The 15859-nt window shown below is 41.7% G+C and overlaps 1 protein-coding gene across 20 annotated transcripts in view; it reads left to right on the plus strand.

Moving 5' to 3' along the window:
• kcnma1a (potassium large conductance calcium-activated channel, subfamily M, alpha member 1a) overlaps window positions 1–15859 on the plus strand; it is a 141269-nt gene continuing 125410 nt past the window's right edge. For 7 of the 20 annotated variants that reach the window (XM_086122576.1, XM_086122582.1, XM_086122580.1 and 4 more), the window contains exon 1: window positions 5–877. In XM_086122576.1, the coding sequence (XP_085978702.1) occupies window positions 569–877 (309 nt within the window). In that variant the 5' untranslated portion in view covers window positions 5–568. Of the gene's footprint in view, window positions 878–15859 lie in introns of all 20 variants that reach the window. The other 13 variants (XM_086122575.1, XM_086122573.1, XM_086122574.1 and 10 more) reach the window with 5 other exon arrangements.

The following is a 15859-nucleotide window of genomic DNA, read 5'->3' on the forward strand; positions in this document are numbered from 1 at the left end:
CGTCCAGTGGTCGAGTAAACGCAGCCTCCTTTACTCGACCGACGACGGCCGCCGGAGCATGTAGTACTCTGCGGCTCTTTGGGCTCCAAACGCCTGCAACAGTAAGACGACACTCGCCTGGCGAAAGTGCCATCGAGGTGGCGGGAGGAGGAAGCTCAGATGGAAGACGGCTAGAGCAAAATATCCCCACCGTGGAGCCATTTCTTCCTCTTCTTTTTAATTTCCATTATTAAGCTTTTTTTTTTTTTTTTTTTGGAAGGTTGTTCCTCACTGCGCCCCCACGGACTCGAGCTGTCATCGGCGGCTTCAGGCCGTCGTCGTCGTCTACCATGGCGAGCGGCGACTCGCATTTGGCTGTTTTTGGTTAAAACTTCCAATTCGGATGCTAAATGCCGCTGTCGAGCTGCTTTTTCGGTCTTTTTTTATGTGTTCGCGTCACCCTAAACAATTGACGGGAGCTCCAGAAAGAGAGTGAAAAGAGGGCGATTGTTTGTTCTCGTGGTTCCCCGGGCGTTATGGCTGATGAGTGGGGCTGGGGACGCCGGCCAAGGCTCTCCAAGACTCCCACATGCTAGCCGAGGCGGTTGGCACGGTCCCCCATGGCAGCGACAGCTCTATGAGGACAAGCAATAGCGACCCTGCGCCGCCCAAAGCCTCTGCCGCCGCCGCTGACTCCTCGATCCTCATCTCCAAAATGCAAGACGTCGTCATTCCCTTCTCGTCCGAGGTCCCCTGTGACACTAATGGGCAGCGCATGTGGTGGGCGTTCCTCGCCTCCTCCATGGTGACCTTCTTCGGGGGGCTCTTCATCATCCTGCTGTGGAGGACCCTCAAGTACCTGTGGACCGTGTGCTGCCACTGCAACGTTAAAAGCAAGGTAAGAGCCTGCCGTGTTTATGTCTCAGGTGGCTGGAAATCAAGTGGCACGGGGCCATAGTGTGCGTGTTACACTTCGGGGGGGAATGGCATGGCACAGTGAGCCATGTGGTTAGCGGGGCTTGCCTTGCAGTCCAAAGGACCCAGGTTTGATCTCTACGTGCTTTGGTAGATTGATTCCCAAGTGCTGTGACTCCAAACTGTCCAAAGCTGTAAATGTGAGTGCTTATTTGTCAAGGTGCCCAGTGATTGATAGGTGACTACTCCAGGTTGTGCGCCACTTCTCTCACCAAAAAGTCTCCAGATCTACTTGATTGAAGCATCAGCGATTGGTTGGTTATATCCTATATATATATATATTTTTTACTACTTTTACACCCTCTACAAAGAAACAGAACCTAATCAGCAGTCTAAAATTGATGCGATAGATGGGACCAAATAAATATTATTGGATGAGAAACATTTGTGATAGACTGGCAAACAGTCCAGGGTGCAACCCACCTCACTTGGCAAAAACTCAGCTCAGCTTACCCACCCTTTTGGTTTAGAATCCTCCTCACTCGCTCTCAGCTGTCTGTTCCATCCGTGAACTTTTTGTGTATTAGTGGTCTGCATTGATTTGAATCATGATTCTGACTCACATGTATTGTTGGAGGCTGGGGTATGGTGCAACCCCCCCCGCCCCCCCCCCCCCCCATCTCCCTGACGGCAATGTGCTTTATTTCATCATGGCTGCTGATGGAAGCGACGTGGATATTTGAGATGTAAATAAGTCTTGTCGGTCTGTCTTAGGTGAAAGTAGAAGGGTGATTTAAAGAGCGTCATGATGGATGGATGGATGGATGGGTGAGTGAAGGGGGGAGAGATCTGCTCTGACCTTGATGTGTTGGCGCCGTGTTCCAGTTCAGATGAAAGTGCGAGTTACTGTATATCCCCTTGCTCCAAGACTGCCATGTCATGTTGTTAAACTCACTTTTTCATTGTGTGTGTGCGTGTGTGGCCTCTGATGCTCCCCAGTGGCTTGTTGTACTCGAGGTTCGATTCCTTGATCTTGGTCTGGTCTCGTAATCTGCTGTATTTCAAATCATGTCAGACTCGGCGGAGTCTTGATATCTGCCTCCGAATATACTGCCTTGTACTAACCCTTTAACGTTACAGAGATGAATACAATCAACTACTTGAACAAACAATTACAAATGTTATCATATATTGGTCACGTTCTTTAATATTTTGGTATTGACGGGATGATGTTTTTTTTAAAGTCTTGAGTTGGTCACGGTTCCTAATAGACTTGGTCTTTGACCCTTTCAAGGCTTGGTCTCAGATCCTTTAGAGGCTTGACTTTTGTTGCCTGTATGTTAAAGTCTTCATTTTGACATAACCAGGGTTCTTTAAATTCTTAGTGTTGGCTTTGGTTTTGGATGCAGTCTTGGTCTTGTTTTGACTTGGTCATGATCTTTCATGCAACGGTCTTGATTTTATTCCAGTTCTTTGTCTTGAGTGGGCCTCTGTTTCTTTCAGGTCCTGAGTTTGACTTGGGCTCGAACTTAATGAAGTCTCAGATTTTTGTTCTGTAAAATCTGAAATAAATCTTGGTCTTGACCGAACCAGATTAGATCATTTTTAACTCAATGCCTTTTAATTATTTACTGGGAAATTCAAAAAACCCTCAGAAAACTTTGACAAAAACATTATACAAAGATGAGTGGTTTCTTTCTGGGCCTAAATTACAACCTCCCTCAAAAATGTGGTACAAATCTGATCAGTTTTCTTGTAATCCCACTAAATAACAAACCCGCGGATCTGAAAACATAATTAACCTCGTGACATCCTGCACACATTTATCATCGAGCATCCACAACTTTCATGCTCACTTGATCTATTTTGCCTGGAAAAACGTGTAAGCACCAGTTACATAATCTAACAGGCAAACTTAAATTCCTTGAATCAATAGTGGGCTCCCCATTTGGACTGAGCGATGATTTGAACCCCATTGCGGTGCAGGCTATAACTTGAATATCACTCTCATCATTCTGAATATAAGAAATGACTCCAAGCCATCCTTAAAACCTTGAACCGTCTCGCACGGATACAAATGAAAAGAAATCACGCAAGTATAATTAGTAATGACCCCTTACAAAAGAAGAAGAAATAATGTTCCAGCTCCCACTTTTTTTTGTTGTTGTAATTTTGGAAGTCTGCGTCATACCGTTGGGTGACTTTGGTGGGCTTGTCACTTGGCTGCAGAGGGAAGAGGCTCGTTAGGAGTATTAGAGAGGTGGAAACAGGATCTGCGTTCAGCTGACTGGAGCGACCGACTAAAACTGCAAGTGTCCAGAACGGGATGCATCTTCGTTTGGCTGGGGGAGGGAAGGGGGGGGGGGCAAGACTTTCTCTGGGATCATGTTAGAATGCGAGAGGAAGGCGGAAGTGAAGTCAGTGTGAAATGAGCCTGTCGCCATTGACACGCAGCTGTGTCCTAATTCTTGGAAGTGATTGTTGTCTCTGTCAGGGCTTTGAGGAGGATAATTGGAGAGGGAGATCAGTGGATGCAGGAAGTGTCAAGTTTCTTCCCGGAAACACCAGTTAGCATAGCGACTGTGGTTCCCAGTCTTTATTCAACCAAGGCACAAGACTTGTTTTCTGTGTGTTTTTGCTTCTTCCTCTCTGCTGTTTGGTTATCTAATAGTCTAGTTTATCGACTCTGCGTCACGCCACCTCCAGAAGTTCTTACATGATACCTCTGCTAGTGGAGATGCGTGTGGGAGGGCGGAGCATCGGAGCTTTTCGAACATGAATGATATCATCGTCTGTTTGGGAGGCTGGTGGAAACATGACATTGCTAGTCAGATTCAGAGATTTTTTATTTCTGTTGGGGATGGGAGAACCTCTGCCTGAATGTTCTTAACTCTGTTGTAATGCGCGAAACAGTTTAGCCCGGCAGAGTTGCTCTCACAGATGATTGCATGGATGTAGCTCAACATCCCATAACTGGCATCATTTTGCCTTCCTTTTGCCAGCATTTTTTTTTTTTTTTTGCAGCACAGAGGTGCATTTAAGCATTTGGCCCGAAGACACCATGAACCAACATTTTTTTAAGAATGAAAAGCCTGTTTTCTTTCTACCAAAATTTACATTTGGAGACCCTCAGGGGTCATTCTTGCCTCCCCTTGCAATTCATTTCATTCTCTGAATGCACTTTCTTTTTTAGACCCCCACCACACAGCTTTGCCACACTTTGCCCACACACTGTTCTCAGTAATAAGAACAACCTTTTTAGACTGTTTTGAAAATAAAAGCAATTTTTTCCCCTCCATTCAGTATCCACAATTTGTCCCTCCAGCATTTCTGCTGCCTTGTTTATGTCTCATTTCTTGTCCTTGGTCTCACACAGGTCCAATTTCAAAGCCAGCAGTAGGGCAAATTTCCAAACCCTTCCCTTCAGTGTGTTTCATGCCCTGCTCACGTCCGTCATTGATTACGACATTATTTTCACTGGCATCCACTAAGTTCAAGACATTGGCTCCAAATTATTCCAAAAGACCCGCACCAGGGCTTTTGATCACATCTCCCGACTTCTAATTCAGCCCGGCTTGTAGTTCAGCCAAGGACACGGATTTTTACTGCTTAAGCCCACATATAACTTTCTTCCCACATACCTGGATTTAATATCAGCCCTTCATCTCTGATGTATTGTTTATTCCTCGTCTGGCTGGGAAGCTGCCATAAAGTGTAAGGGTTATTAATTGATGATTACGTTGCCCTATTGAGGACAACCCGCCTGCATGAAACTGGAGAGTGTATTTGAACGCGACGCAGCATACGTACAGCGAGTACATTAGTGTGTTTTGGTCAGCGGTGGCTGATGCAGCTTCTGTACTAATAAGCACATTCAACGTCACCCACCCTCACCTCCCCCTCGGAAGGTTGCAAAGCGAGCGTGTTAATGTGCACTTTGGAGTCGACAGCTGTCAGAGCTGTACAATTGTTTCTGTCCAAACAGCTCAAGGAGAAGGTTGACGTTGCAGTGGACCTGCCACCCCTCTTGTGTAACTTGCACTCATGACATTTAGCTTCATCATCTAATGTAGCTCTCGTTTTGGGGGGATTTATTATTATTTTTTAGTGACAATGAAATGTTACGTAGCATTTCCTCTCGCTTCCTGTGGTGAATGACACGATGGGCCACAACTCGGACACAAACGGTCGCAAACAGTTGCATTTTCACTGTTGCACTTCATTGGTTTTGAACGTGAATCCTGATTATAATCTCAAACCACAATGTGGCATTTTTATTTAAACAGTTTTGCGATGCTAGTAATTACAAATCTTAAATTTCACTCTCATTTAGATATTATAACCGCAAAAACCTAACACTAGCTGGGATAACAGGGAGGTTTTTTTTTTTTTTTGTCAATCAGATTGAAATCATTCGGCCCGAGGATCTCTGGTCAGCTGTTTACCTGTGATGTGATCTATTCCGATCTGCTGTTCTCATGCACCACCACCATTATTCACTCAATACGAAGGTAATGCTATGGCAACAGAAGTTCAGAACATTATGAGATTATAAATCTCTCGATTGCAACCCTACTTGGTGATGGAATGTGAAATTAATTTTCATTAAAACAGCCTAGTGGACCAGCCTGGCATTTAAACAAAAACAATTTTTATGTCTTGTGGGGCAGTTATGAATGAGTCCTCTCAACTCTCCTGAGCAACTGGCGGATGGTGACCAGGAAAAACAAAAAAGAATCCAATTGTGTTGATTTAAATTGCCACATTTGCTAGATAGTTAAAAAGAAATGCTGTCACTGAGTCAATTTAGAGTCCTGCATTAATTCCATCAAAGCGGTTGGAGCGTGTGTCAGTTTACATTTACAACCCTTAGCAAATGCTGAGTAAATCCAAGCGCGATTGCAAGTAAGCACGCAAATAACTCAAGAGTGCATGCGGATTTTCTGCTTGATTGTGTGTGTTTTCTAATGTTTGCTTGTTGGCGCGCCAGCCAGCGTCTAGTGGGACTATTAAAAATTCATCCTGTCTGGTCGAGAATTTGATGTGCTGTTTGCATTACCCACACTGATGGGCCCACTCGGCTCTTGTGATGGGACATATCCCGAGACTCCTCCGAGAATATTGCTTTTTGCCAGCAGCCTGTCGTAGCATTTTGTAGGGAACAAAATGAATCGGCTCTATTGAAAAGATATTTTGAAATTGTTTTTGTATTACTGTTAGTTTCATAATTGACATGCTTCAAAACAATTTTTTCCTTTGCAAAACAGAGCCATTTTGTTTGTGGGGTGTCTTGAGACTTGATTCGGCTCATTGAGAGGCGTGGCTCGTGATATCCATGCTCTCGTTCGAATTGTGTGCTACATTTAGTTTGATTTAATCCTGAATTCCTGTGAGGAGATGTTGCCTCAACTTCATTCAAATGTTTCACAACTGTTGTTGTAATATCGCCGGATAAATTTGAGCTCCTGTGCACCGCCCAGTGATGTATGGCAGCCCTGGGGGGGAATTTTACATCACAACAACTAATTTCCTTAAGTGAATGCTCCTATTGATTTTGGTGCGCTGAAGCTTGCGAGCATTCAATTAATACTTGGAAATCCTTCCCAAGTATGCGCCTCTTCATGTCGGCCACAATAAAGTGAGATGATCCAAAGCGCAGTGCTCTGCTATATGTGTTAACTTTAATGCTAATGGGTTGCGTAGGTGACTGCGCAGAGGAACTCGTGTGTGTGTGTGTGTGTGTGTGTGCGCGTGTGTGCGTGTGTGCGTGCGTGTGCCGGGCAACACACCAGCTGTGTTTTGCAGAGCTCACGCCCCGCCATCAGCTGTCGCTCTCACTAACCTCGGCTTTCATCGGCCCAGCACAAACCCAGTCATCAAAAATAAAATGCTGGGATTCTTGCATTCTGCATAACAAGCTTCTTCTTAACTCCAATATGCCAAAGAGCAGGGGCATTTCCAGACAGCACGAGAGCAAAAAAAGGACCTAAAAAGCCCCTCCCCTCCCCCCAAAAAAACAAAAAAAACCCCCATTAATGCTTATTCCAGTGTTTTTCAAAAGTCTGCCAAATTGAGCAGCATTTCACATCCATTTCCCCTTCGAGTTATCGACACAGATTGGCGTGTCTTTGATCCAGAATGGGTAAAGTGCATATTTTTAGGACATGAAGACCAGAAAACATACACACAGCTGTTTTGAGCGCATTCTTGTTGTCATTTTTGATCATTGGAGTAATATCGTCACAGACATTTGGACACCGACCTGTTTTTAACCTTAAGTGTAAGCCATTTATCCAATCAGAGGAGTTTGAGACCTGTCTTCCAAGGTCAGACTGGGTCCTATAGGTGTACGTCATGTCTACTGTGGTTCATATTTTTCCACAATGATGGGCCTTAAATTAAAAGTTGCGGATGCGTAATCACACAAATGTTTTTTGTTTTCGTGTTGTGGGTATAGTCATCGTACAATTCATTATTTGATTATTAAGAAAGGTGGTGATTGTGTCAACTTATTAAAAAGTAAATACCCGCTCACACACATGACACCATTAAAACTCATTCACTGCCAAAGACGTTTTTAAACGTCCTTTCCAGAATTGGCTGGTACTGAATGAGTTAAGAGCAAAGTTGCAGCATGACATCATGAGCTCTTCTATTGTGATTAGCATTTAGTGGAAGTAGTGATCAGTTTTGGTGTGGACATGCCCTGTCGATTTAAAATCAACTTGAGCAGTTAGCATATGGTTTAGCCCACACGGGATACCAATTTTTCCCCGAGTGCTTGGTCTTGAGACAGCATCTTCTTGCCGATTACAGATTATAGTCAGGGTAATTTCAGTCATGTCATACCGTGAAACAGCAATTATTTTCTTCACAGTTATCATATGATCATAATCTGATCGGCTCATGCCTAGCTATCACTGTAGTTTGGAAATGTATTTATGGTTTGTGGAAACGTCCATTGCCAAGAGTCTGGCAGTAGACCCGGTCCCATTGACATGAATAGACATGAATGTGTGAGTCTAACGTGTTCTTGTGGTCGCCAGTCAAGATGCATGTGTCCAGTCATGTGTTGTTGACACTAGATGGGTGGGTGGAGGGGTCGGTGGGTGTGTGCGGGGGGGGCAAGTGTCCAAGCAGTGCAAAGTGTGACCACTTGCCTCGCACGTCTGTCTTCTTTGCCGCCGACCACCACAGCAATAAAGGTGTCAGCAGTCTATCAGCGTTAAATTTAGCCAATAAAAATCAGAGGGCCCTCCGACAATACTCGAAGGGAGGTATACATTCTCGGCGGTGCAAAAGTCCCAAGAAATTCTTGAAAGATTTCAAAGGCGACAAGTATTGTTTTCTAGTTCTGACGAGAAGCAAATCCTAACGTTTTTTCTCACTTTAGTCACGCTATCCGGGTTTGCGAACAAGAGAAGAGACAAACAAAATACTGAACTGAACAATATTTATCATTTTAGAAATTACTTCACACATTTATTTAGCGTTTGAGTCAGAAAGGACCCGTCACCCGGAATCGGAAATGGTTCAGTCCGGTTGGCTTTCATGAGTCTTTGTGAACCAGGATGAAGTTGGTTAACTAAAAAACAAGCACAAATAAGGTTCAACCAAAGAAGAGGTCTGCATTCTTGTTTTCTTTCGTGTATTTCTTTTATGACTATGTGTAATTCGTATTTATTTGGGTTTTTCTTTAAATCAACTCTGAAGTCGACAGCAGCTAACCATCATCGATCTTGTCCCGCCTCAGTGGTCCAGTGTGGAATGCTGCGTGACTCATGAGTTATTCTCCTTTGGACAGCCCCACTTTTCTCAGCCCTAATCCTTAATTCACCAGCCCTGATTTGATGGCCATCTAGGGACAACTTTAGTGCACCACGCTGATGTATGTTAATCCGTAGACAAGGAGAGGCCATATATCAAGCAGGACTATGTATATCATGAGGCGCGCACACACATATACACACACACACACACACACTGCTCCAGTAGTGCTAGCCAAAGTGTTGGCTTGCTGTCATGTCGTTATGTCTTCTTTGGCCCGTCAGCGAGCTATTAAAAGGACATCTAAACCCCAGGAAGTATTGCTAGGTTAAAGGTTAAACAGGAAGGGTATACCTGGCTCCACGCTAGAGGATGGCATTAGATTGGTCTTCCCCCCCCGATTGGAAACGTTTGATAGATGATACTTGTCAGACTGGATGTGCAAAACCGTTTGGGGATAAATCCGCCGCTTGACACCAGCCAGGAAGTAGGAGGGGAAGCTAGCTGGGTTGTTCACGCTTGTTGCGATTTCGCACCTGTGTAGCTAGCGTGATCATGGCTGACACTTGTGAATCTTTTTCTGTATTTCTCCTGTGGTCCTTAAACACCTGTAACAGGGAACGTGTGTGTGTGTGTGTGTGTGTGTGTTTTGCATCAAAATATTTTTTAATAAATAATTTTATTACTAAATATTTTTTGCGAGGCTGTGTTTGTAACCTACATCGAACATAACGGTGTATGGTATGAACGATTGTATTTTATATTAGCTTAGCTAGTTAGTGTAATTGGGCTAGCCAGCGCTACTTATTCTAAAGATTAGCAAGACATGGCAACTCATAGATGGCGAATTGTGATTGGACAAAATGTTCAACATCCACATCATGTACTAAAATCAGACAATTGTCAGTCATTTTTATGAAAGTTTAGCTTGTAAATGCAGGTCAGAACCTTTAATCGTGTTTAGGCCAGTAAAGCCTGACTGGTTAGCCGGACAACGCAAACCCGGCCGGCTCAACCAATTCTAAGCGTGTAACGATCAGTTCCGAGTTAGAATTGAGGAATTCATTTGATTTTTTTTCGCCACTATGATGTCACTGAAATAGTCTTCTGCCTCACAATCAAAAGGACACACACTCTGTCCACGAACCAGGACGTAGCCTGTTAGCTAGCCGACAGAAAAACAAATGTTTACAGTTTCACATTTTCTTGTCAAAACAACTTTCTTATCATTCAACATTTTTATACGCCATTCACTGGAAAGAAAGAAATGAATGTCTAACCAAACACAAATGGTCTTTTAATGAAATCAGAGTGTTTATCTAAAGCTTCATTTCGTCGCCATTTTTGTTCACATATAAACAGTAGAGCCTTTGTTTTACATTTTGCATGCAAATCAGAAATTACACATCTCCTCTAGCGTGAAATTTCCCAGCTCTGGTGGGGACTCCTCTTTTCTGCTTGTGATTAGCAGACACAGCCAGTCATCTGCCGCTTTCTCACACGCATGCACGCACGCCTCAGCGATTGGGGTGAAATGGTTCAAATGCGGACATCACAACGCGTCATAATTGGCCCTCACAGGGGACACGGTGGTGACCTTCAAACATCGCAGCAGGCAGTTCCAGATTGCCTCTCTCTTACAACCCAACACAGACACAAACACACGTACACCCGTACACATGCACGCACAAAAGTGTTTTCAGAAGATTAAGATTGAGAGTCACTCATCGTTACCGAGCCCGACCGCTGGCGGCAACCTGTTTGTGTTAACCTCACTGAGGGCTAGGCTAATATTGCTAATCATCATCTTCCGAGCAGGCTCTAACGGCAGCTTGTTTTTGTCTGCATGCCAGCCATGTGCTGTGTGCCCTGTCTAAGAATAACCGGTATTATTCTAATAGGCTAATAATAATAATAATGGCAGCTGGGCTTTGGATTTCAACTTCTTCCTGCGATTAGAACACCACGTTTAGTCTCGTCATGGGAATCTAGTTTAAATTAGGCAGTTTACTTTTTCTAAACCGTCTGTTATAAAATCAACCAGGTTGAGACTTTGACTTAAGGTATTGGAAGAGAGACCAGGTAAAATGAGCTGTTTTTAGTTTTGAGTCAAATTCATCGTTGCTCATTTTTCACCCAGGGACAATTCTTTCAAAGCCAAATCTGAAAATGAGCATTGATTTAGATTGGTTAAATAGTCAATGTAAAAGGGCGCAGCAAGCCAACAAAACAGTGTCAGTAGCATGTTTCAGTTCTTTTGCTCACATATAAAATGGGTGGATTGAAATTAGTAAAAGCAAATTTAAATACCCAGATCTCTAGACTGAGACCAATTTGTGCACCCGGGCACGTTGATTTTTCAATGGTATGCCTAAAAAAAAAATTAAATTAGAGGTTAAATCAAATGTTTAATATTTGCAGAAATGTCCTTTAAAAAAACAAAAAAAAAACCTATAAAAATTCAATTTTGAATGCGTTGGTACAGTGGAAAACTTGGGTGTAACTAACTTTTGTGCTGTTTCACCAAAGGAAAAGGAAAAAGGTTGGGTGCACCAGTGTAATAAAAGTTAGCCTCGACCTCTGATACTTCGGAATGCCAGCTGAAATGATGATCTTTTTCTTTCATATTCCTCGTTGGATGTGAAATAAAAACATTGACTTTGCTTTTCCAGTGCTTTTAAAATTTCTAGGATGATTTGGCGTTTAAAGTGGTTTTGGACAGACACAACGGGAAGAAAACTAAAACATCAGCACATCCTTACACAACCCGCCAATGGCCCCAGTTCACAATACACAGTAGCCGGCTAAATATTCATCGGATAACGTATATGGTGAAGCAGCACGTGGCTTATTGCCCATAGCTTATTTTTTATTTTTATTTTTTAAATTTTATTTATTTATGTATGTATGTATGGATTTATTTTTGCGGTCACTGTTCCGTCCTACAAAAACTAAAATTCAACCACGATTAAATATGTCAAATCAAGGCAGAATATGCTTACTCTCCTATTTCTGTAGGAATGAAAAAGTCACTCCTGGTGTCCCCCCCCCAAGGGTTTATCACAGCGATATGGAATATTGTCACCGCCGTGCTCACAGTCACCAGGAAGACGGATGTTTGCACCACAAACACAAAACGACCGCCATCCATTCAGTGAATGTCTTGCGCGGCAGATAACAAGGACAATGGGATGTTTTGACGAGCGGCAAACAAACAGCGCTCAGACAAAAAGTTAGTCGGCCGTCTACACATTCGTCTGACATTTTCCAGTATGTCTGCACAGCATGAGTAACCCCCGTTGCCAATTACAGCCTCGTTTGATGCTCGCCAAAAACGGAAGCTCCCGTCTCGCTCAGGTTGAAGCCGGCTTTTTCTTTTTTTTTCCTTTTCCTTCCCCCTCGGAAAATACTTGAGGGAAGGAAGCGAGCAAGGAGGGGCAATTTGATCGGGACCCGAGCTGTTATAAGACGACGCGGCCATGCGTTCGCAGCCGAGGCCCGAGCGGCAGCATGTGTACAGGTTGTCGTACGAGATGATGCGCATGGATTCATCGTTGGCGGAGACGGTGGCTGATGTGCAACTGACATGCATGTCATCTTACATTGCTTTCTTCATCTGCTCAGACACAATGAGATTTTTTTTTTTTTTTAAATTCTTCTGATCAAATTAAACTTGACGTCTGTACAATTTACTGCCATTATCAGAAGAATATATCTCACTTTACTTACTTTTACTTTACTGTATGATGTGTATTTTTATCAACAGTATGCACCTTTTATTATTTTGTTTATTAGTACTTTTATTATTATACTGTACATATAGCAATTGTCATGACTAAGAGTTTTTCTACTTTTTAATACATTTTTTTTACATCATCATAATTATAATGGGGCAATATCGGTGTCAGAATGAAGTATTATTCATTGTATTTATTTATCATTTTAACACTACTTTAAGGGAAATCACAAAATTCTACGAACACATATTGATTTTATTATTATTATTATTTCTTATCATAAATTTACAATTGAAGTCCCAGCAAATGATTGTAGTACATCGCGAGACCATTTCAACCTCTTTTTAACATCACGTTTATATTTTTAATATACTTAGAATATTACAGTAATGATAATTTATGATTATGATAATGATAATTTTAGTATAGTGAATTAAATTCGCAACTTAAACTGCAGAAAATGATTTTACTACATTCCAATATTTTGAAAGACTTCAGCATTTTCAGTTATTTTAAAAATATTATTTTCAAATATTATAATATTGATGTTATATTTAAATGTTTTTCATTACATTTTATTATACTTTTCCATTATTATCGGGAGAGAAATCACATTTCTACTCTCTCCTGGTGCATTTATTATCATAGTTATTGTTATTTTTATTTGAATAAATTTATTTCAACCCTAAAATGTAATCTTTGTTAATATTTCAACGTTTATATTTTTTAATATTACCGTTTACAATATTATATAATTATTTTTTTGAATTATTATATTTAATTCCAATGTTCCATTATTTGGGAGAAATGACAGGATTGTTTTGACTCATAGCATATTGATGATGCTAAATGGCCAATTTTCATTCGTAACAAAGCAGTTCTTTGCCCCCGTTAGTGCTGCCAAAGACTGTATTTGTTTATACAGCTCTTGTCAATTGTGAATATGTTGCTAATGTTGTGTTTAGTGAGCGTGTCCATGCAGACCAATGTACGCATTTCTGTGTCATCAGGCCCTCCTTCTTTTTTTTTTTTTTATACATTAGAATGCATCATTTTGTGCATCGCAGATGTGTCAAGTGATGCAAAGCCACTGACTTTGTTCTCGTTTGCAACAGTGAGAGATTTAACTTCAAGAAACACCTCCAGCTTTCTATGCAGTCTACCTGGAAATGCACTACGATGTGGGCCAGGGCTGCAGCGGGGATGAGTTGTAATATTCACACTGCTTGTGTGCGAGGTGGAATTCATTGGCCACACTTTTGTGCGGCAACAATTCTGTGATTTGGCAGCTCGTGTTAAACAGAATGACGGCCTCGGCTATTCTGTGCAATGCGAAGGCTGTTCAGCACCACGGAGAGCGCCGGGAGGGAAGACAAAAGTAGACGAGAGTGGCTCTCTGGCTGCTGTTTAGTATGATCGAGTGCTCGGATGTCATCTTGTCTCTTTGTTTGAACCTTTTAGTTGATTGGTTGAGTGAACACCAAAGTAAAGCGTGATCTGTCTGTCATGGAATGGCAGGCCTGGTGTATTTTCTCTTCCTTGAAAGTAGCCCGTATGCACTGCGGTAAGCATTATCAGCTGAGGAACGGCAGAATATTTCATGTTGCTCTTGTATTAAGCGCCGTTTAAATGCGCTGATGTGTATAATGAAGTGGACGCTGAGTGTGTATTAATATTTTAATGGAAGAGCAGGACCACAACGATGTCACAGAATGCACCATTTATGTATTAACAGCCGTACATTCGACATTAAGTGATTTTAGATACAGTTATGTCAATCAACTGAGCAATATATCAAGGATAGCAATCTTTTCACAAGAGTCTCTTGCTTTTAAAAATCTAATTGACATCTTTCAAAATTGGTTTTATTTGGATTTTTTTGGTGTATTTGTCTTGATTGCTTTCGATTTATCGGAACTTTAATGTAAATATTAATTGTAATTTTATGTAGAATGTCATTGAAATATTTTTATTAAAGATCAGATCAAATATTACGTTTATGCAATGGTATTTTAAAAAAAGATGAATTTGGAATTTCTATTCAAATCTGTTTAGAATTTTGCTTGAAGTTGAAAAAAGGCATTTCATTTCAGTTCCTTCTTTTATAATAATGATTTTATGCACAGTATGATCATTTTTATTTTTTAGTTTCAACCATACAAATGCAAATTATTTCAGCATCAAAACGGAAAGAAAACATTCGTAATATATTGTCCAAAGTTTAATTGATCACTTTAAAGCTGCATAAAAACAACTAAAACAACTACCATGACTTTTAAATATTTTTTATCCCAAAACAACAACAAAGGCACCTTTTATTTAAAAAAGAAAAATCCAAACAATCAAAAACAGTCATATCCAAATTTTTTGTGGGACAGCAACGATATACCCCCCCCCCCCAAAAAAAGCAAGTGCCAAAGTCAGTCATTTGTTTCTGATATGTGAAGCATTTCAGGAGTTCGACACAGAAGACAGATTTCCACAAAGGACCATTTTTGTAGGCTGCCGTTGTTGTAAAAAAAAAAAAGGGACAAACAGGCAGGAGTGGGTTGGCACATGTGCGCAAACAGCCAGTCAGCAGTTGTGTGAGTGGGCAAGGGCGTGGGTTTGAGGAAAAACAGCCCCCCACCACCCCACCATCGCCACCACCACACACCCACATAACAAACGCACAAAAAAAAAAAAAAAAAAAAAAAGACTTCAACATTCCGAGACGCATTGCCACTTCTGTCTTGTCTGCCTTCATCCTCCTCACCGTTCAGGTGTGCCGAGTGGCACTAACAGGCTTAGCAACGCACCATTTAGCAACGAGATAAGTTGATGTTTGGATGCTCACCCTGATGGCAGCCACGTCAGGCTTTATTATTTCCCGACGCTTGTTTTGCCGAGCAGAAAGTGTTTCTTCGTGGTTGTGTATACGTTGGCTGTGTCAGCACATTGGAAGTCGAAGTATGTAAATTATTCCAACCAAACAGTGGAAATGAGTGAGTTAGTTTGAGGTCAGGACACATAAAGGCTGGGATGCACCATTTTAGGGTTGACAGCATTTTATTTTTATAGAGCTTTAAAAAAAGCACTCACATTTTTGTAATTTTGCAGATGATTAATAGTCTGCAAAAAATAAATGTGTTCTTGGTGATTTATATGGCAGTCAGGACTTCTCATGGGTACTTTTTACAGTTGAATAAAAACAAAGCTTAGTGCAAAAGTTGTCTGTCTAAACATCCGTCAAAAAATATCAACATTTAATGAAAGATAAGGAAACAGAACTGGCAGGGAAACAGAAGTTCAGAACATTCAGAAGAAAGTATTGATTCCTCGTTAAGGGAGTAAAATGAGCCATTGTGTCAGTCTTGTTTAGGTTTTAGCCACTAAAGCGGGGATGGGTAACTCCGGTCCTCGAGGGCCACTCTAGGACCGAGCCATGACCTCGAGGTCATGTTTCAGATGTTTCCCTCCTC

The sequence above is a fragment of the Hippocampus guttulatus genome, chromosome 10 (genome assembly GCF_054856545.1).
Source record: "Hippocampus guttulatus isolate MCC_2025c chromosome 10, RoL_Hgut_1.0, whole genome shotgun sequence".
In the NCBI taxonomy this organism is placed as follows: Eukaryota; Metazoa; Chordata; class Actinopteri; order Syngnathiformes; family Syngnathidae; genus Hippocampus; species Hippocampus guttulatus.